Below are 23,143 nucleotides of genomic sequence, written 5' to 3'. Positions count from 1 at the left end.
TTTCGAACTTTCGAATTCTGAAATGTCCGAAGTTCGACGAACTTCGAACTTTTAGGGTAAAAGTTCGACGTTCGTCGAATTTTGAAAGACCGGCGGACGGTTTCATTTGATTTCAAGTAGTGGGGTACATTCGTAATTTTTTTTTCTCGAACTTTTACACGCGGTGCTGCGTTCCTTACGAAATACAATGTTGTTTATTTCAATGTTCTGGCATGCTTAGGTTTAAAGAAATAAATCCCCGAAGGGGCGAGGAAGGACGACGGGTTTTTGACGATTATCATTTTTGCCAGATTTGAAGCACGCTGCAGCCGGAGCTATTTATGGTATACTTTTTTAAGAATGATCTATGTATATCCTAGGTAAGTGTCGAATTAAGATGTGATGATTGTTATTCAACGTGAGTTCCGAAGGAATGTCCAAATATGTATCTCCATGCAATTATGACCTAAACTTGATATTTATTTTCGTCTAAGTTGTTTGAGGTATCGCATTTAAATTAACACCACAGACAGAACATATCTAATAGTGTTTAAGTTCAGCACGTCATTAAAAGAAAACTTTTTTTTTTTTTTTTTCGCTTCACGTTCCTGGGACGTGTTTCTTTTAGCCTGTACACATTTTGGTAAAAGAAACTTGTTTTGAAGTTCTGAACCTCTGAATAAGCAAGAATAGAACACTTCCGACGAATTCTTGATAGTTTTTTTTTCCTGCTTTTTAATCCCGCCTGTATTCTTTTTTTTTTTTTTTTTTTTTTTTACTATTGGCACAGGTATTTAGGTCGAAAAGACAGCTTTGAACTTCCGAACCACTAAGCATGTGACGAGTAGTGCCTTCTGACAACGAGTTTCTAACAATGACCATCTACGCAACCTTTTATCCAGTGAAGAGCGACAATAGCTACACATATGCATAAATAATTTCAGATTAAAATAAGCTCGACCACGCCTTCTTTCCCCGTACAGTTTTTTTCAACAATCCGAAATACCTGCAAGGGAAAAAAGAAAACTGAAGCCCCCTCCCCCCCCCCCCCCCCCCCCCCGCTACCCTCTTTCCCCCCGTTTTCCCTCTTCCGACGCCACTTGTATGGTAGAACGCTCCTCGACCTCGAGTTGTGTCGGCTTTTGTGCTTTTTGCGAGGCGATTCCTCCGTCCCAGAAAATAAACCTCCAGGACAATTATAAACTTCACCGGATCGGATTACTACCAGCGTGCAAGGGGTGGCGAGCTAGTTTGCCAGGTCGCTTCAAGGTTCTTCTGAGCCTCAACCTCCTGCTCGCCCCTGGCCGTTTCGAACTGGATGAGTCTCGTAAAACAGTGTGTTCGTGTAATCACTACTGCGTGATGCAGGTTAAAGACCCCCCCGGCGGCTGGCGGTCACAATTCTGCACTGGCAAATATTCTAGCACGCCCGGGGCACTCGTCGTCTCATTTAATTGCCTAACCAACTTCGCAGAATCTAGATATCGCACCCTAACTTTTCTAAACTTGATTTTGTGAAAACCAGTGAGTCATGAAAACGTTATTTGAAACTGAAACTGTGGAAAAACTTAAAAATCGGACTTCGAACTTTGAAAACTTGGATTAAAAAAAAATTCAAAATCTTCGAAGTTTTTTGTTGTTTTTTTGTTAATTTAGCGTTAAAAGAGAATCGAAACCTTCAAACTTTTCGAACTTTATGCAGAAAGAAATTCGAAATCTTCGAATTGTTCGAACTTCATGTGTATAAAAATTCGAAGCGTTCAAAGTTTTCGAATTGTTTTTCCAAAGAAATTCGAAATCTTCGAATTTATCGAACCTGAAGTAAAAATATATTCGAAATATTCGAATTCGAAATTTTAGAAACCGTGAAAGCTTCGAAATTTTCGAATTCGAAACTCCGCTGTGGTCAAAAGTTGTGAATTTTTCGAATTCGAACCTCGGTCGGTACGAAAATATCGAAATTCTTCGAAATCGAACCTCAGTTCGCTTCGCAAATATCGAAACCTTTCGAAATCGAACCTAGGGTGGTTCGCGACATCCCTAGTCCAGACTGCCCTGTGCAAAAAAAAAAAAAAAAAAATGAAACTCCTCTCCATGTTGTTGTTGTTTGTTTTTTTCTTGCTTCGGTTGGATCTTTTTCATTTTTTTAACGCCTTTTGCAGCAAGGCGTTTTGTTCGCCCACGCTGCCCCTGCATTCGCGACCTCGCTGCACCAGGATAGAAAAGTGCGTTCATTTCGCGCGACTGGGGGGAGGGAGTCAAAATTTTGACCTCCGAGTTGGGGGTGCGTTTAATATGCGAGTGAAAAAAAAGTTGAAATTTTGAGACCCGACTTGGGGGGAGGGGGGGGTTCATTGCGCGAGTGCGTTCATTGTGCGAGTAAATACGGCACTTTTTTTTTTAATTTCATGTTTGCGTTCACTTTGTTTGTGAACACCAACAAAAATGAAAAATATGGTGGCGCGACAAACTGAATGCAACGATGCATTACGCTATATACCGCAAACAATGTTATGAACTATCAAACCAATCCAGTGCTTTCATCTTGCCGCATGACATCGTGCTTTCATGTGCAGTTGTACCCAAAAGGAAGGCCACATGACACACTTTTAGAGGCGGACTAGCCACGATGGCTCGTAGCGTTGGCTGCGGTACGACGCAAAGTAAAACGAAGTATAGACAGGGTTTCAGCTTGGTGCTTTGTATTATCAACTGCGTTGTTGCTGTCGTCATCTAGTCTATGTAGCCGGGTAGTCACACTTTTCTTTGACCAGCGGGTGCGCACATATTTTTATGCCTCCTTGAGTGCCTACAGAAACAAGGAAACGTGTTGTGAGAATGTCGATGGGCGGCATGACGCAAAGGGATATAGCAACAACAGTCGGGGTTACACAGGCTACCGTCAATAGGATTGTGAACGCATTCCAAACAGAAGGGCGTATCGGCGATGCACTTCGACATTGCAAGCGCCCTGCCCTCCTTTGCTGCGGAGCATGGGCTGTGTGCGATCAACGGAATAGCCTAGCAGACGACGCTCCCACCGGAAAGGGCTTTGTGCGCACGCGCTTAATCTCTCCCGTTTCGCCGCACGCCTCCGCAGCACGGCGCTGGCCATCTCAGTGGTCGACGCTCGCTTGATATTATTAAAAAATTGGGCCACTGTACATGTCTGACACCATGGGTAGAACAGCCACAAGAGGGATTTTTAGGCGATGTGACTTGCTCCATGTCGAGAAAGTACCTAGTGTCCAGCCAATTCCGCTCGACAAACGTCAACCTTGCCAGTCTTTTTTTTTTTAATTTCTTGTTTAGTCTGGCTTCCCCCAGAAGTGACTTCACTTGCCACTCCGAAAGTGCACGAATGCGGCTCATTTAACGTTTATTTTAGGCCCCTTCACCTATTTTCTGAGCATGAAACTAGATTTTAATAATTAAAGCAAGGACAAAATTAGGGCGGCCATTTGGCTGCAATGCTAGGTACCCTTAGTTTCTTGTACCCCGGGAGCCAGTCACATGGCCTCAAGATTGCTCTTCAGCCTAAGTTAACCGCCGGATGAGATAGCTACAGTGATCAGCAAACCAGTCTAGTGCTCACTATTCAGAGCTGCAAAAAAGAACAGCCAAAGCCTAAGTTAAAAAATTAAAGATGTTAACAACTCGCTGTAATGCCGAATTAGAGCGCAGCTCTTAAAGAGGAAGAGGGGAGGGTACGACGGGGACAATATGCTTCTCCTCCTCATCCGTACCCTCTCCTCCTCCCTCCTTATCTACTCCTCTAGTGCTCCTCGCCTCCTCCCCCTCCTCCTCCTCCTCCCCATCCTCCTCCTCCTTTTCCTCCCTCCCAAATGGTGCATTATGGGAAACGTCCCATAATGCAATGCGCGTGTCATCACAATGCATTATGGGACATTTCCCATAATGCACCGCAAAGTTACGCTGACGGCAACGCCGCTCAAGCCGGAAACGACGGGTGCCTAAGACCAGCGCACTCTAAAAACCCCAACCACAAAAATGTTTGATGCAACTTCAATTTCTTTCGCCACAGTTCAAACACGCCAACACGTCAATGATAAGTGCCAAGCCAAGCCATTCCATTCATCCATCCACCGGAAAATCCGCGCAATTATGTTACGAACGAAAGGCACTGGCAGACATACCCGGGGAGAACTGGTTCTCGAGGTCGCTGGTCAGGTCAGGCTCAATGCGTTCCACGAGCTCCTTCGCCACCACTTCCGGGTTCATCCCGGCGGATGTCGGGGCCACGTAGCCATAGTTTTCCACGCCGGGCGACGCTCCCAAGCTTGTGCCACTCAGAGACGTCGCTCCCGTCGCCACCACCGCCACCGCCGCTGGGGCAAGAAGCATTTACTTAGAACCGGCATAGCTACAGTCTTGATGGAACAGAGCAACAGTCAGTTTTAGAGAGCAAAAGAACAGTGCCACATAGTCCCCAGCTTAAGCCAGAACCTTCTGAGGAGGGCCGACTCAAGGACATACGAATTGGACGCTCCCACATTTGAAGCAGCCAACTTTGCCAGATGTCACTGCACGGCATTCCGTATAACAATGGGGCACAGCTGCTAACGGTTTCTTTCTCACCCTCGGCTGGCCAAGAAGAACTCTTACCGGCTCCACCCCACAATCACACAAAATTTTGCACGCAACAACCTGCGTCACACTGGGGAAAGCTTTTGTGCCAACCTTTGTGGTTTTGTACAATCGAATCTCGTCAATTCAAACCTGCTTAATTCCAACTTCCGGTTTATTTGAACTGACGCCGTAGTCCTGTTAAAACGATGCATATTTAAATGTGCAAAAACACCCGGTAATTCAAACAAGCATTTGCAACGGTTAATTTGAACATACTGCACCGCCAACCATGCTCTCAGCAGCGCGCCAACTTGTGTGGCAGCACCTCTGACCCGGCAGTGCGGCAGCGTGCCGGCTGCTGCTCCAATCTTCCGTTGCAAGTAACCGTGACAACCTATCTCGTGGTGACCTCGAATGCTGCGGCTGTGCTGCCGGGGCAGCGCAGCCGCAAACTCAATCGCCGTGATTGAGTTTGGTGAAATACCATCGAGGGTGCCTCGAACCCCTACCACGGGTTCAAGTAATGACCGCCGCACGTCGCAGCGTTTTGTCAGTTCTTTCTTTTTTTACTGTGAAGCGAGGGTAGTGCGTACCAAAACTGACAATGGTCGGTGGCAAAGTGAGGCTGGTTGATTCCATCAAAGCATGTTTCTGTTCACGTGTTTAAGTGAGTAGCGGCGGCCGGCGTCAGAGTCGTGCGTCGAGAGTTTGTGATTACAAGACACTTAGGTGGATGCACTCGCATGTGGGAATGCCCGGGCGACATCACACCATAAAATGGTGCCGTAATGCCCGAACCACATATTGCGATTTTACTTTCGATTTAGCAGTTGCAACGTCGCTTGTACGGCAAAGTATGTGTGGTGAAGGCTATGGTGCACTATGTTGGAACTGCAAAATCGAAAGTAAAATCAGATTATGCAGTGATATGATTTGCCTAAGCCATTTTGGAGCACCTTCTGGAGCAGCCAAAACAGTGCTTTGCAGCAGCAAATGCGGCCTTTGGAGCAACCGAAACAGTGTTTTGGAGCAGCAAAAGTGGCTTTTGGAGCAGCCAAGACAGTGTTTCGGCAGCAAAAGTGGCTTTTGGAGCAGATATTCTTAGAAAAATAAAAATATTAGTTTTAAGTGCTGTACAAACGAAGGGCACTTCGTGTTGAGTTGTGTTCTGATGTGACTTGTTGTGACGGAACTCCCTGCTTGTGGTTTTACTGCTGAGACATCCCACAAGTGTACAGTGCTGTAGGCATTGCGGAGCAATTCCGAAAAACCGCTTGCCACCGCTTTACTGGTTTCCGACGTACCAGATTTTCGTAAAAAGTAAGCAAACATGAAACAATTGATTCCAAGCACCACGACTGGTGCCTCTGTTGTGCAATCATGTTCGCATGCATATGAGGGCAAACTTCGACAGGCTTGCAGTTGTGCGTGCTTTGTCGCACGAGCGGAGACAACGGCTGTTCGATCGAAACCGAAGTTTTCGATCGAAAGCACCATAGCCACTCCGCTCTGTCGCAAACTGATTCCCAAAATTGTATGCAAAACGTAACTGTCCAGCACACGACAAAAAACAGTCCAGCGGAGTGTGCTTGCCAGGCCGGCAAACAAGGTACTAAAAGCTTAAACACACTCAAATAAAAGAACCTGAGTGCATTGATGCAAGACATCGCGAGCCAGAGTCAAAAAGTTCTTGGAGCGCTTTGTGCAACTGAACTCGAGACAAACAAGCGCGCTGTGCGAGTTCAGCGTGCATACATTGCCTTCTTTGTTTTAGCTCACTTCCCTTGACTAACTTTCCTTCGCAGCAGATTTTTCACGTACCAGGGTCCCTCTCGAAAGAAAGCCCAACGAGAGAAACCTAGGTAATCAATACTTCGACACAGCAGTCTTCGAGTTAAAAAAGGAATTTTAGAGTCCCATATGATTTAAACAAGAATAGGAATGTTAATTGATGAACATGCGTCGGTGCTTGGTTTCATTTCAGAAAGCGCCATGTCTACAGCAACGTGGGGGGGGCAGCAACACCGGACGTCGCACGACCACGGTAACTGGAAGGCAGGGGCCAAATATAATTTCCCACGGCCATGGCTTTCAGGAGCGAGTGCTTCACTTCAGCTCACAAAGTAACTCCCACCGCGCAAAAAAGTGGTTTTGTTTCACAACGTGAAGGCATGGCTGGTACCCCGCACGCTAGCATTGGAGCGTCCAGACGGGTGCATCTCGAAACAACCCATTCTTATTTGAACCCTTCTCGTTTGAACCCAATCGCAAAACGCCCTTCTCGTTTTAAACTTTCGCGTTTCGACCCTTTCTTATTTATACCCGTCTCATTTGAACCCATTCTCATTTGAACCCTTCTCGTCTAAACCCATTCGCAAAACGCCCTTCGCGTTTTAACCTTTCGCGTTTCGACCCTTTCTCATTTGAACCCGTTGTCATTTGAACACCGTAGTGAGGTATAGTAAGAAGGAAAAAGGGGGGATTGGTGGCCGAGTGGTCTAGCGTACACCAGCTCGGAGCACGTGGAGCGAAAGCTCGCGCTGCAGAACCCAGGGATCCTGGGTTCGAGCCCCACCCCTGCCCGTTTCGATCTGGATGAGCATCGTACCGGCGTGCGGTCGTGTATCACTACTGCGTGATGCACGTTAAAGACCCCAGGCTAGCGGCTGTACCGCACTGGCTAAATTTCTCATCTACAGCTGGGTGACTCGTCGCCCCTGTGAGGCAGACTAAGTTCTAGGCTGTATAAACACACACACAACCCAATTATTATTTAAGAAGGAAAAACAGTTGAGGATGAAGGTTGAAGATGAAGCGAAGCGGCACCATCTCTTGCATAGTACATGAAACAATTTTCCTTATGCCTGCGTGCTACCCCAAGTCTGTTGACGTAGCTATGTGGTCACATGGTGACGTGGTTTCTAAAGTGCTAGCACAGATTCGGTACTTCATTTATCTTCTGTCGCTGTATGTCGTTAAGATGTCGTCGTGTGGAGCGGATGGATCATTGTGCTAGTCGTGTGTTATTGCTTGTAATGGCCAATTCGGGTGGTCATTTTCCCTGAAAAAAAGTTTTCCCATATCTTCGGCAAGGGCGTTCGCGTGGTCAAAGGCTGGCGGGTGCAAGCTTTTCGAGTTGCGCTTCTCAGGCGTGTACCGGCAATTTACCAGCAGAAGTATTCCCGAGCTCCAAGAGGTCGGGCAGCTTGTCTGCCAGACTGTATTCGGTATCGTCACATCCGAATTGGGATAGGGAACCAAACGAAACAATGCTCGCTGAGGCAGCAAATAGCAGTATCGAGTGGCAAACGAAGCCATCGAGACAGGCATTCTTTTGTGCTCTGAGCCAAGATAGCAAAAACAACGAAGAGAAAGATAATTTATGTTTCAAAGAAAGTCAAGATTTTTGGAAGAATTTATCCAGCCTGAGCAAGGTATGTTAACTCTGAGACACGGGCTGCATCATACATCACTTTATTTTACAACTCTGTAGTAACAAGTTATTACACCGCTGAAAAAAAAAGTATGCATAGTGATGCAGTTTGAAACTTGAACACGCTTTACAATTTTAAGGAGGGTGGGTGCAATTAGAAGACTGAGGATTCCAAAAAAGGTACTAGAGAGTTTTAGTAGATCGTTCCGATAGCCCCGATAACGATACTATGCATGCGCAAGAGAGGCGGTGGCGGAGTATCGGGTATCGTTATCGGAGTCATGGGAACGATCTACTAAAACTCTCTAATAACAGTAAACAGAATATGGAAAGCGACGCTGGCAAGCCTCCGTGGCAACAGTTAATCGAAAATCCAAACAAAGTTTATTGAAATTTGACGCACGTGCGGGCAGCACCACACTGATTTATACATCTGCCCTTTCATTAATTTTATATTTTAATATTCTGTCAGCTGTACGGACTGTGGTAATGCCAATATTTTGAAAAGTTTTGTGAAGCCGCTTCTGTTTCCACACATCTCAAAGAGTCGTAATTTATGTTGTTGGCGTATGCAGCGTGCTCATGGTACCATAGAATGATTGAAGAAAAAGTTAACAGAGCTCACTCGCGACCCAGTCAAATAAAAACGCCAGTTCATTGTGCTTTGCATTCGGGTGGAGAGGGTCACTTGATGCGCCGCTGGCGCTTTTTTGGTCGCCGGTGCCACAGGCAAAGGCTCGAAGGCAATTAATTACCCGAATTTGCCATAAATACCGCAGAAAGATTGCGAGATCATGATGTTGGATTAATTTGGGTTTGAAATGAGAGAGGTTAAAATGAGAAAAGTCTTTCTGACAATGGTCAAAACCAGAAAGTATGTTTTGAGAAAATTTAAAATGAGAAAGGTTAAAATGAGAAAAGTCGTTTTGAGAAGGGTCAAAACCCGAAAGTTTGTTTTGAGAACGGTTTAAAAATGGGAAAGGGAGAAACGCGAAAGTTGTTTTGCGCTGGGTTGAAATGAGAAGGTAAAAACGAGAAGGTAGAAATGCGAACGGGTTCAAATGAGAACCACCCGTCCAGACACACCAACGTCTGTCGTGAAAAAAAAAAAAAAATGCAAGGCGAGACTTACGAGACGACGAGAGCGCAAAACGTGACGCAGCGGGAAAACGATGCAACACCAGATGGGCAACTGATGCAGGGTACTTTGTGTCAGGCGGCCGCTTGCGCCACATAGCACACGTATGCTCGATTACAGTGCTCAGTTTAGTTTCGGTTTTGAAAGGCGACCGAAAGTGGTGCTTTGGAGCACGATTGGCGCAGATTACCCATATTTTGGCAAACTGTAGCAGGGTTGGCCCCTTGGCGCAGTTTGGCGGAATGGGCGCAGCAATCACATCACTGGATTATGTGAATCGGGCTTTTTGAGAGGACGGCCGACTTTCTGCTGTTCGCCAATGCTGTTCCCCAATGCTGTTCCCGAGGGACCATGTAGCTTACGTTTATTCCTACCAAGCTAGATGAATGCAAGTTTCAGTTATCCAAGTGATTCTCTTTGAATATCATTTAAGCTACGAGAATTTAACATTTTATGTCAACTTTAGGAAGGTAGCATCTCCATTCTTTTACCAGGAGTATGCGAGTGCCATATTGGAGCTAGTCTGCAAGCTCCAAGCAGCGCTTGTTGAGTCACAGCAGAAGTACCACATGCAGGCATGCATCACCGATTACTTCTGTTTGTAATGTGCCCTCTACTAGTAAATAAATGTTCCTCGTCACTCATGTGGTAGCTCAGTACACGTGTGCCACCCTCCTAACGCAGCACTACACAAAAGCTGTCTATTCAATGAGCTTCCTTTAATTCAAACTCCGTTTAATTCTAACAAATTTTCGAGCCCTGCGAGTTTGAAGTATCAAACTGACTGCATATGCCTAATTGGCCCAAGTGAGTGAAAAATTTGGAGACTAATGTTTGGGAACATAGGATGGTTACGAGAATTCTACAAAATGAAACTGTCTTGCAAAGGTGATCCAACCAGTTTTGAGTTTAGAGCCGTAAAAATCTCGTTTCGGAGCACTTTTGTATCAGTGAAATTCGCAGTTTGGAGCAGCTTTGAAGCAGCACATACGTAGGTTTGGAACAATTCAGTGCAATTTTCTATTACTGATACCAGCATGCATTCATGTAATCACTACGCTGTGATACCCATTAAAACCCTAAAGTTAGCAGTTATACTGTATTAACAGAATTGCACTTCAACGGCTGTGAAGCTGCACCAATAACTTAGTCAAATTCGTGTTTTGTGGCCATTAGTGCTAGTGAACAAAGGTAAACAAGATTGATGTAAGTGGGCCGACCATCACCATTGACAAGTCGAATCAGCCTGCTCACAGATAAATGCTCTGGCGCAGTTTGGTGCAATTTTTTTCTTTGGGCGCAGCAAGGTGCAGGCAAACAGGAATTTATGAAAATGGCACAAATGGCAAAACTGGACCACCCCTGTTCTTGGAATATGGTGCATGAAGTTTCCAATATAAACACACTCTAATTATAGTAATCAAAAAGGTTAGTAATGATTTTTAGTCTATTAGAAAATTGACAGCTATGATTATCGTTTCACTTGCTGGCTGTTTAGGTGCATAACCTAGGTACGAAAATTAATTTTGCATACCTCCTACAGTTGCATTTTTAAAAATGTATAAAGCTTAATTTTGAACACCCTGTACTATACCAGCACTAATGTAAGTAGTTTTTATTTAGAAACGTTACAATCTGTATATAGATTTTATTAGAGGAACACAATACATACCAATCTAAGTGTCACGAGCCAACACATTATTGAACAGCGATTGCCCATAGCGTGCAAGCCCCAAACATTTCAGGTAGGAAGGAACAACGAAAAAATAAAAACACATGAACGTGTTTTTCAAGAAATGGCTAAGCACTTCCACGGAAGGCAACAAGTGTATGCACCTAAATAACGAAGGAGTAATAGAGTAATGTTTACTCTTTAATAGCAAACTCACTCCAAATACACCGGGGCACAGCTTTGTTTGGGGTGTGTTGTGGCAACGGAGCACCTCCAATTCACATTCAGTCTCAATGCAATCCTACCGTAATTTCCCCCAGTCAAAATAACAAAATGAAACTTTGTTTTGCTTACAAAAAGAGTATAGAGCCCTTCCACTTCACGTGAAGATGGAGGAGGACCAGCGAAGCCGTTATTTTTACATCTAGGACAGTGCCTAGAGGACGACGTCTAGGACAACCTCAATGATGACTTCTAGGATGACCTCAAAAACGCTAGAGGACGCCAGCTAGGACGACCTCTCAGATGACCTTAAGGACGACTTCTAGGATGATCTCTAGGACGACCTCGAGGACAACATCTAGGACGACCTCAAGGACGACTCCTAGGACGACCCCGAGGACAACGCATACAGAACGACTTCTAGGACGGCCTCGAGGACGATTTCTAGGACAACCTCGAGGACCGACCTCAAGGACGATTTATAGGACAACCTCGAGGACTACGTCTAGAGGACAACGCCTAGGACGACCTCAAGGACGACCTCGAGGACGACTTCTAGGACGACCTCAGGGACGACTTCTAGGACGACCTCGAGGACGATGCCTGGAGGTGATAACAAGGGATCAGGACCTCACTATCTAATAATGCCAGGGACGGCTGACTCACACTGGTTGCCCCCTTTTTTATTTTTATTTATTCAGACTTGCCACTATAGTCGGTTACAAGTTAAGAAGGTAGTAGAAGCCCCTCCCCATAAGCGTGATGCGCCCGCTTCAGATGCCTCCGCAGTCGAGAAGATAGGTTACTGAAAACGCCCCTTCTACTTCAATGGATGGATATTGACTACAGACAGACCTTGTAGCGGGCGGCAGCTTGCGCCACCTAGCCGAGGCAAATTACTCGCTCCGGAAGGTTGACGTAAAACGAAGGCTTCAGTGCAACAAAAATTGTAACTTTTATAAGTAATGCATATATGGTTGTTGGTTTTAGCTTGATAACTTTCCTACTCGAATTAGGTACATTCCGTGTATTTTCTGCGTTTGTTAAAAAAAACCTGCGTTTCGGGTTTTGAAAGTTCCTGCGATTCGCGTTTTAACAATGCCGAAGTTACACCATACCGAAGTCGCCGTTTTCCGTTATGAATCCCAACGTGGAGACAGCGGAATGCGATTCCTCCGATTCTTCTTCGTCAAGAGAGTCTGGTGCAGCCTCACCGCCTACGCCAAGGCGCCTCTACAAGAAGCATAAGAGCGGCGATGTCCTCAACCGAGCTGCACGGCAGCTGATAATGAACGCGTACGTTCAGGTGCGACACGAACCGCCCGCCAAGCCCGGCCAGCCCGGCCTCACTGTGGAGGAGTCCTGCATCAAAGTCAGCAAGCTGCTTGGCGTTGGTGTACGCACCGTCCTCGAGATTAGGAAGCAGGCGAAAGAAACCGAGGGACAAGTTGTGACACCTTCTCGGAAGCGCCCAGCAAGTGAAGGCAAGAGGCGGCGCAAAGTCAGGTACGGCGAGTTCACGTTGTGCGCGCTAAGATCGTGCGTCCACCGTTTCTTTCGACGGAACGAGGTCCCCACGGTCAAGAAGATAACGGCCGAATTCTGCGCGAGCACTGAACTTCCCTCGTTGAAGGCTTGGACTGTGCGTCGCCTTCTCCACGACATCGGATTCGAGCATGACAAGAGGGAGCGAAACTCCCGGTTGATTGAACGAGAGGACATAGTCGCCTGGCAGCAGAAGTACCTGCATGAGATCGCACGTCACCGACAAGATGGTCGGAAGATCTTCTACTTGGACGAGACGTGGGTGACGGCAGGGCACACTGTCTCAAAGGTGTGGGTAGACACGACAGTGGCCTCGTCTCACGACGCCTTCATGCGTGGTCTCTCGACTGGCCTCAAGCAGCCATCGGGGAAGGGCCAGTGTCTTATTGTCACCCACATCGGCAGCGATGAAGGCTTCGTCGACGGCTGCCTGGACGTGTTCCGTGGACAAAAAACCGGTGATTACCACGAGGAGATGGATGGCGCCCGCTTCGAGAAGTGGTTCGACGGTGTCCTCGACAAACTGCCGACAGGAAGCGTTATCGTCATGGACAACGCTTCTTACCATTCACGGCGGTTGGAAGCAGTGCCGACGACGAGTTCCCGGAAGGACGACATCCGACAGTGGCTGACGTCTAAGAAAATTTCATGGGACCCCAAGATGGTGAAGAAGCAGCTGCTCGACATTGTGGCCTTGGTGAAGCCACAGCACGTAAAGTATCGTGTGGACACTGCTGCCGAGACAGCTGGCTGCACTGTGGTCAGGCTCCCACCGTATCACTGCGAGTTCAACCCCATTGAACTGATATGGGCGCAGATCAAGAACGGCGTTGTTGCCCGAAACACGACGTTCAAGATTGTCGACGTGGGGAGACTCCTCAACGAAGAAGTTGACAAGGTCACCACTGACAACTGGATTAATGCTGTCAGGCACGTTATTGACATTGAAGCAACGTTCCGACGAGGCGGTGCCACAAGTGCCCACATCCAGCCCATCGTCATCCAGCTGGATGGAGAGGACACCCCATCCGAGAGTGACCTGTCTGGTGTCGAGCCCCTTGACGAAGCTTAAGGCCACCATTATGGAGAAAGCGTGGAACATCTCGGAACACAAAACGGTCCTTTTAAGGACCACTTATTTGCTTTAAGATCGGATTGTTGTTCTTGACCACCACTAACCTCCCGTGTCTCATGTTGTCATGCTTCTCTGCGCGTTGCCGAATAGCATTTCGATATGCAGCCACCAGACAAACTTTTTATTTTTGTTGCGATAATGTCTAAGCTGGTCTATACATTGCACTGTGCCATAAATCACCAGTATAAATTTCAACTTCACGAAAACAAAAGTTTGCAGCCCATCTACGGCAAAGACATCAGATGCCATATTGACCCTTCCCGCTGTCTAAAGATCTTTGCTACGCAGCAAATGGAATTTTGATTGCAAATAAGCTCTTTTTTGTCTAAGAAAAACGACACAACATATCACTGCCAGTGCTCTGCTTTAAAGCATAAATGGGACGTCTGTGGCCATTTACATGACTGAGGCTTCTGGGAATAACAAAGCCGTGTGTTAGCACAGTGGAGAGCGAAATCGCAGTACCAGTACTCTGTTTCTAAGTCTAAAGGGAATGCCTATGGTCATTCACATGACCGAGGCCCCTCTGAAAACAACAATAATGTGAGTCAGCACAGTGGGAAGCTAACTCTTAATGCCAATGACCTGTTCGAAGCATAAACTGGACGTCAGTGGCCATTCACATGACCGAGGCCACTCTGAGAATAACAATAACGTGCATCAGCGCTGCGGGGAGCTAACTCTAACTGCCAATGACCTGTTTCGAAGCATAAACTGGACGTCAGTGGCCATTCACACGACCGAGGCCACTCTGAGAATAACAATGACGTGCATCAGCGCTGCGGGCAGCTAACTCTAACTGCTAATGACCTGTTTCGAAGCATAAACTGGACGTCAGTGGCCATCCGCACGACTGAGGCCACTTTGAGAATAACAATAACGTGCATCAGCGCTGCGGGCACCTAACTATAACTGCCAGTGACCTGTTTCGAAGCATAAACTGGACGTCAGTGGCCATCCACACGTCCGAGGCCACTCTGAGAATAACAATAACGTGCATCAGCGCTGCGGGCAGCTAACTCTAACTGCCAATGACCTGTTTCGAAGCATAAAGTGGACGCCAGTGGCCATCCACACGACCGAGGCCACTCTGAGAATAACAATAACGTGCATCAGCGCTGCTGGCAGCTAACTCTAACTACCAGTGACCTGTTTCGAAGCATAAACTGGACGTCAGTGGCCATCCACACGTCCGAGGTTACTCTGAGAATAACAATAACGTGCATCAGCGCTGCGGGCAGCTAACTCTAACTGCTAATGACCTGTTTCGAAGCATAAACTGGACGTCAGCGGCCATCCACACGTCCAAGGCCACTCTGAGAATAACAATAACGTGCATCAGCGCTGCGGGCAGCTAACTCTAACTGCCAGTGACCTGTTTCGAAGCATAAACTGGACGCCAGTGGCTATCCACACGTCCGAGGCCACTTTGAGAATAACAATAACGTGCATCAGCGCTGCGGGCAGCTAACTCTAACTGCTAATGACCTGTTTCGAAGCATAAACTGGACGTCAGTGGCCATCCACACGACCGAGGCCACTCTGAGAATAACAATAACGTGCATCAGTGCTGCGGGCAGCTAACTCTAACTGCTAATGACCTGTTTCGAAGCATAAACTGGACGTCAGTGGCCATCCACACGACTGAGGCCACTCTGAGAATAACAATAACGTGCATCAGCGCTGCGGGCACCTAACTCTAACTGCCAGTGACCTGTTTCGAAGCATAAACTGGACGTCAGTGGCCATCCACACGTCCGAGGCCACTCTGGGAATAACAATAACGTGCATCAGTGCTGCGGGCAGCTAACTCTAACTGCCAGAGACCTGTTTCGAAGCATAAACTGGACGTCAGTGGCCATCCACACGACCGAGGCCACTCTGAGAATAACAATAACGTGCATCAGCGCTGCGGGCAGCTAACTCTAACTGCCAGTGACCTGTTTCGAAGCATAAACTGGACGTCAGTGGCCATCCACACGACTGAGGCCAATCTGAGAATAACAATAACGTGCATCAGCGCTGCGGGCAGCTAACTCTAACTGCCAGTGACCTGTTTCGAAGCATAAACTGGACGCCAGTGGCCATCCACACGACTGAGGCCACTCTGAGAATAACAATAACGTGCATCAGCGCTGCGGGTAGCTAGCTCCAACTGCCTGTGACCTGTTTCGAAGCATAAACTGGACGTCAGTGGCCATCCACACGACTGAGGCCACTCTGAGAATAACAATAACGTGCATCAGCGCTGCGGGCAGCTAACTCTAACTGCCAGTGACCTGTTTCGAAGCATAAACTGGACGTCAGTGGCCATCCACACGACTGAGGCCACTCTGAGAATAACAATAACGTGCATCAGCGCTGCGGGCAGCTAACTCTAACTGCCAGTGACCTGTTTCGAAGCATAAACTGGACGTCAGTGGCCATCCACACGTCCAAGGCCACTCTGAGAATAACAATAACGTGCATCAGTGCTGCGGGCAGCTAACTCTAACTGCTAGTGACCTGTTTCGAAGCATAAACTGGACGCCAGTGGCCATCCACACGTCCGAGGCCACTCTGAGAATAACAATAACGTGCATCAGCGCTGCGGGCAGCTAACTCTAACTGCCAATGACCTGTTTCGAAGCATAAACTGGACGTCAGTGGCCATCCACACGTCCGAGGCCACTCTGAGAATAACAATAACGTGCATCAGCGCTGCGGGCAGCTAACTCTAACTGCCAGTGACCTGTTTCGAAGCATAAACTGGACGTCAGTAGCCATCCACATGTCCGAGGCCACTCTGAGAATAACAATAACGTGCATCAGCGCTGCGGGCAGCTAACTCTAACTGCCAGTGACCTGTTTCGAAGCATAAACTGGACGTCAGTGGCCATTCACACGACCGAGGCCACTCTGAGAATAACAATAACGTGCATCAGCGCTGCTGGCAGCTAACTCCCAATGACCTGTTTCAAAGCATAAACTGGACGTCGGTGGCCATCCACACGACCGAGGCCACTCTGAGAATAACAATAACGTCTGTCAGCACTGTGTGCAGCTAACTCTAACTGCTAATGATCTCGTTTCAAAACATAAACAGGACGTCTGTGGCCATTCACACGACTGAGGCCACCCTGGGAATAACAATACCTTGTGTTAGCACAGTGGAGAGCAAAATGCGAGTGCTAGTGCTTCGTTTCGAAGCTGAGTAGACGCGTCGAAAGTTCCCTTGAAGTCGACGGCCATTATGACTCTTGGGTCGAACTTTGGCGAGTTGGCCAACACCTCGTGGTGGATGAGGAGCAGGCTGCCCTGTGCGCCGAAGTGCGGTCTGAAGTAGTGCGGCATAGATTTCCTGAATTTAAGAGGCGCCATTGTACTCGCTTGAAATATATGGTAAAAACAGCACTAATTGCTTGACATGAGAAAACGTCGGCTACAACATTGATGAAGGATTGGTGAGAGGACGGAGATCTGGGGAATGGCAATGCCAGTAACTGGGCCTAGCTCAAGCTTGATATTGTCCGTCTTGCAGAAACGCTGTGAAGTGAAGCGGTCTTCCATAGAGACCTCAGTTTTGAGCCTCCCGGACTAGTGCAATGTACAGGATTAAATCTAACGTTTTCAAAGCTGATAAGAACCACAATGTACAGATTGCAGCCAGACTTGTTGCCAAGGGCAGAGTTGTGAAGTACCGAAAGGTTGTCTTGTCCAGTCCAGAACCATATCAAATTTGCCTTATGGCCCCTTATCCAATTCCGGGTCGTGAACTTTAACAGCAGAGGGGCGCGAAATTCATTTTCTTCTTTGTTTAGAGTGCATTTGTTCTGGCAATGAGTATCTAAAAATGATGCCTGCGATAGTGTTTAAGTAACGCGGCTCGGGAACAGGCTTTTTTTTCGCTGCCACTCATTTCATCAAATGACATTTCACCGACAGTTTGTTTCAACGCTGCGACGCTTTATCAACAGATTGTTTCATCGACACTCGCACATCGACATATCTTGCTATGTTTCGTCGACAAGATCTTGGTTTGGTTAGGGGTGCGCTGCTTAGTTGGTGAGCAAGGGTACGGGTACATGCAGGGGGTAGGACCACCCTTACACGCTGCTGCGAAGCGGCATGTACGGGTGGGCTGGGTGGGTCCACATTTTTGTAATGAACAGCTGGAGACTGTAACCGCAAATAGTCGTGAACTGGGTCGGTCGGATAGTTTAATATGTGCTTCAGTGATAAACGCACAACAAAATGTTCCTACAGCGTGAAATTTTTGTGTCGATGAAACTTCACAGCACAGTGTGGCAGTATCATTGAAACGAGTCGTAAAAAGTTGATGAAACGTGTCGATGAAACGACAGGGACCCTTCTTTCCAATGGTTCCATGGAGGCTCTGACAATGAGGACTGCAAGGTTGCCTCCAAGAAGCTCAATGTTTTTACACGAGTCTGTCTTTGCCAAGGTAGACCAGAAAGACGATGGCAGATTCTGAAGAGCTCGTTCGCGGCTACAGCCTGGTATGATCCAGAGATAAACATACATCAGAAATGCAATTAGGCGGTTTGAGCTGTTGCTTGATTCAAACATTGTTGATTTTATTGTTATGAAGACAAATCATTCTGCCACCTGCATTCGGACCAAGATCAAGAGTATTCGGTATGTTTTCAATTCTTGATTTAAACAAATATTTCGCATATAAGAAAGCCACAATTCATGAAGCAGGAAACTGCCCTTACAATCAATTTTTATTGACCATACTTTTCATCTTTTACAAATTATTAAACCAACGCTGCCATCCAGTATTGTGGACACATTTTCCTTCTTAAGTAAATTGGAAAAATTGGTGCGTGTTTACCGGTAATACCTCAGGCCGCGACGCAAAGCGAGTGGCGGTACAGGCGTCACGTACCCGGGTTTCGAAGCATAAACATACGACTGACAGCGCCTCGAGAGCAAGCAGAATGTTCGGAAGCATTTGAGAGAACCGAATCTGCTTCCCTCAAATTCTCTGGTATTTCTTCCAAAAGAAGACATCAGCCTCTTAACGTCCAAAACAATATCAATTAAATGTTTGTAACATACGCATCACTGGCTTTATCATTTGTGTGCCACCTGTATGTAACAGCTCATTATTGCGAACGAGGGTGTACCCGCGGGTACTATCGCACTCATAGATTACCGTGCAGCCGATTGCGACGCGGAAACTTGACAAGGACGCCACGTTTCACAGATGAATGCATACTGCTTCGAAAGCGTCATTTCAGTAGACAGACTATTTATTAACGCCAGCAAAGGTACGGTCGAAATTGGGTAAAGACACTTACTGTGTTCGCGGTTCACTTATGCCCCTCCCGCACAGCCCACTACACTTATAAAGAAGAGTTTGGTGACCGCTGCATTTTAACGTCGCTCCACGGAAACCACAGCGAAGAAAAGCCGATGCCTTCACGATGTTGAGGCGCAACCCGAGGCACAGAAGCAGACGGCGTTCGACGTATGTACGATGCTAGGCCTTACTCCCGCATCGAAATTTTCGATGGCAATGCTATCGCTGGATTCTCACGCTGTCGCGCAGAACCTATTGCGAATAAAAGTGGACGCGGTTACGACTTAGCGACGTATGCTCGGGTAAGTGAAAAACCGCATTAAAAACAGAATAATTGCTGCAAGATACTCGAGTCGTAGAAAATCTGCCCGGCAGCCATGTTGAAAATATTCATTTGCCAGAACAAGATTGGTTCGGGCAGGTCGTGACGTCACGGAAACAACGGGACGCGATTGGTGGCGGAGGAATACAAGATTCCCTTTGAGGGGCTTTTGCCGCTACCTTCTTGACTTGTAACCGACTATACCAATGGGGAGTTTTCTGTCAACATCCACGGACGCATTTTTCCCCAGATCCTAGCACATAACAGCTTCGCTGTAAAAGTTTGTTCGGACAAAAAAAAAGTCGGAAAGGTAACACAAGCAGTAACGCTTTCAGAGATCACGAGATCAGCGTACACCCCATATCCCGGAATGTGACTGCGAAGGGTAAAGGCCCGTTCACACTCTTGCGACTGCTTGCGACCTCTTAAACCTGGGTTCCTTAAAACTTCTTAAACCAGAGAACACACTGGCGCCATCTATTGGGAAGCAGTGTAAACTCGGCGGTCCGGCATATTTTTTTTTATTTCTCGCACAATATCCTTTCCTTTTTGGCTCGAAAAAATTTTGTCAATGTTATAAACGAGCCTTTCTATGGGTATTACGCAAATTCGACCTCGGAAATCCCGCAAAACCTTCGCTTTTGTGAAATGCAGTTCTAGGGTCACCGCATAGATGGCGCCACAATGTCAGTGTGTTCCCTCATTCTAGAAACATTTAAGAAGTTGTAAGAGATCTCGTCTCTCTCAGTCATACTCGGTCGCAAGAGTGTGAACGGGCCTTAAGGTCAAAGCTAGTCTCCACCGAAAGAGTCACCGCGAACCCGCTGCTTCTCCCGGAACCTTGCAACCACAATTGGTAAGGTTCAGCAATGTTTGAGACAAAGCCAACGGGTAAATAAAGATTTGTTGGAACGCCGCAGACAGACGTTTGTAAAGCATCCCATTTCGAGCTGTGTTCGGGGTGCCGTCCACGCCACGCAGCAACACCGCCTCACCCCGCGTTGATAGCACGCCGTGCAGGCACGTACGAATGTCTGCACTAAACAAGAAAGTGGCACAAGAGCCTGCTCCTTGTGAGACAAGGTTCCCCAGTTGGTCCAACACCTATGTGCCCCAACGCGATTGCCAGCTTTCCCACTTTCCCCAACATAACCCTTCATCGCTTCTTTCGCCCGCCCACCCGCTCGCTCATTTGTTTTTCTATTTTCTTAGGCGGTATTCATTGCGCGTACGCAAACAACAAACTCAGCAATATTGAAACATTCTTTCATAAGTACTTCTTGCATGAAACAACGAAACTAATTCAAGTTTTGAGTTTAATGTATCTTGTGCAGCCACGCTAAATAAATAAAGAAAAGTTTTTTTTTATTATTTGTTTTTTAGCTTTTTCTAAACTTTTTGCGCTTGCCCAGCGAAACATGCCCACTTTTTAGGGGCAAAGCTCCTTAGGGTCTATAGTCGGTTACAAGTCAAGAAGGTAGGAGAAGCTCCTCCCACAAGTGTGATGCGCCCGTTTCAAATCTCTCCGCAGTCGAAAGAAGAGTTCACTGGAAACGCTCCTTGTTCCGCTTCAATGGATTCCTACTTGTCTCCGATCCCACTTTTTAAGAAAGCGACCTTTGTATTCATCGGAGAGGGAACCGAGCCCCTGAAAGCAGCCTTTGTATCCATCGGGGGGGAAGCTAATCCCCGAAAGTCGTATTTGTTTCCATCGGAGGGGGAGAACTCTAATCTCCCTCTCGTGGCTTCCACAATGCTAAGGCAAAGTCGAAAGATAAAGCAAATATGTACAGAAAGGCAAGACCCTCCTCGCGCGTTGGCCGCGACGTCACGGAAACGGTGGGACGCTATTGGATGCAAAGGTGGCGGAGGGATATCTGATTCCCTTTGAGGGGCATTTGCCGCTACCTTCTTAACCTGTAACTGATTATAGCCTTGTCCGGCGTCCGTGCTCACATCGATTGCACTGCCTCCGAGATCGGCCCACTTAAAAAAAAAAAAAAAAAAATGTACGCCCACACGGGGGTTTGAACTCGGGATCGCTTGCTTACGAGGCAGACGTCTTAACCACTATGCTACACTCCAACGTTGCATAGAGCCACTCAACGTTTATACACAAACTCAACTCTCCAACGTCACACCACGGTGGTGGCACGTCGGTCACACTTCCGGTCTAGGGTGGTGGGCAGAAGTCGCGGTGCGAGACATACATTCCTGAGTTCTTTTGGGAGAAACCAGACAAAAAACCTGCCTTCTCGTCAAAATGCTGCGACGGGGCTGTACCAAGAGAGTCTAGAAAGGTTTGAAGATCAGTTTTCATGTGTTTCTGCCCCCTCCGTTCATCCGAGAACGTGGATAGTAGCCGTGACAGGGGCAAACCAGACGCTGTCGAACTACGATTGCTTGTGCAGGCAACGCTTTGTGCTCACCAGATGTAGTTGTTGTGTTCCAAAATGATCGAGAGAAAACCGCCAAGTTGTCCGGACCACCCGTGGGTTCAGTGCGTCTTCACATTCACAGGGCCGCCTGATCGTTCAAACTTTCGTCTGCTCTTTCGAACTTGTCTGCTTTTTGTTAAGCGAAGCGATTTGCAGCTTAATGTCAACCTGGCCAGCGTGCGAAACGCTTACATCACACGTGCACGTGCTACAGGATCCAAACTTCTCTCGCTTTTTGGGCGGCACAAAGCACGGAAATTTCAACGTGTAGGACTTCAGGAACACCTGAAAGTACCTTTTTTAAGGTTTGGAGTTCCGCATTGCACCGCAAAGCCACAGTGACCAGGAGAATGCTACAGTTACATGTGCAACAAACACAGACGCCGTACTTCTCGCCTCGAAACTGGCCGAAGCAACAAGGCCCAACAACGTCTGAACACGCCGAACCAACAAGCACCCGTGCACCGCCGAACACACGAACAAAGGCTTTGAGCTTTGGATTGGTTTTTCATCCGTGGCCACCTGATAGACGGATAGTAAAACCATGACGCTGCTGTGGACGGTACCTATCGTCCTCTTGTGGTTCCAAACAACGAAGTTCCAAAAATAACAAAAAAAAAATTTAAAAAAAAAATATATATATATATATTTTTCGTAAGATTTGAAGCAAGATTCGTAAAATTGTAAAATTAATCCCCATTCATACATTTTACGAAAAATTCAGAAGAGTTGGCAGGTATGTTTATACGTTTTGTGGACATATTGTAAAAATTGAAATTATTCTCTTATACGTGTGCTGGAAATAATGTTAGACCAATTAATCATCTAGATACACAAAAAACCATTAAAGGCTCGCAGTTCATCATTTCCCATGACAATTATGTGAGCGAGAAAGTCGGCGAGATTGCACAAATATCAGCACCGATTTTTTAAACAGCTACAAATATCAGCCTGGATCGAACATGTATGTCACAAAATAAAGTTTCCGAGAACAACTTTTTAAACTACCTAATTACGATGTGAGACACATCTTGAGTTATGAAAGAATCCGAAATTAAGACCTTTATCGAGAAATTAAATCCAAAATAGAGGTCAGTTTCGATTTCGCTTCAGAATTAAAACACGCATCCTTGCGTAAATATTATGCGAGACATTGTTCTTGTTTTTAGGGTAAAGAGGTGACCTGCGCTCGTAACACCCTAGCTTCCTTGTATTACCAGAAATAATTTTGTGTCGCTCAGTGAAGCCAGCACACTAGGCAGGCTCAACAGCGGCACGTATATCCGACCCTCACTATAACCGCCATTTTGGAAAATGAGTGGCACCACCTATAGTTAGTGGGAGTCGCTAATAACCACGAT

The 23,143-nt window shown here is 46.9% G+C and overlaps 1 protein-coding gene across 1 annotated transcript in view; it reads right to left on the bottom strand.

The window, feature by feature from the left end:
• Positions 1–4,136: 4,136 nt before the first annotated feature.
• LOC8051514 (INO80 complex subunit D) overlaps positions 4,137–23,143 on the bottom strand; it is a gene marked incomplete at its 3' end in the record, with an annotated part of 43,146 nt that continues 24,139 nt past the window's right edge. The window contains 1 exon segment of the mRNA XM_042290619.1: positions 4,137–4,328. Within this exon segment, the coding sequence (XP_042146553.1) occupies positions 4,137–4,328 (192 nt within the window).

This window comes from Ixodes scapularis, unplaced genomic scaffold, assembly GCF_016920785.2.
Source record: "Ixodes scapularis isolate PalLabHiFi unplaced genomic scaffold, ASM1692078v2 PGA_scaffold0__279_contigs__length_252992795, whole genome shotgun sequence".
NCBI lineage: Eukaryota > Metazoa > Arthropoda > Arachnida > Ixodida > Ixodidae > Ixodes > Ixodes scapularis.
The sequence above is the reverse complement of the archived record's forward strand: the minus strand, read 5'-3'. Positions and strand labels throughout refer to the sequence as shown.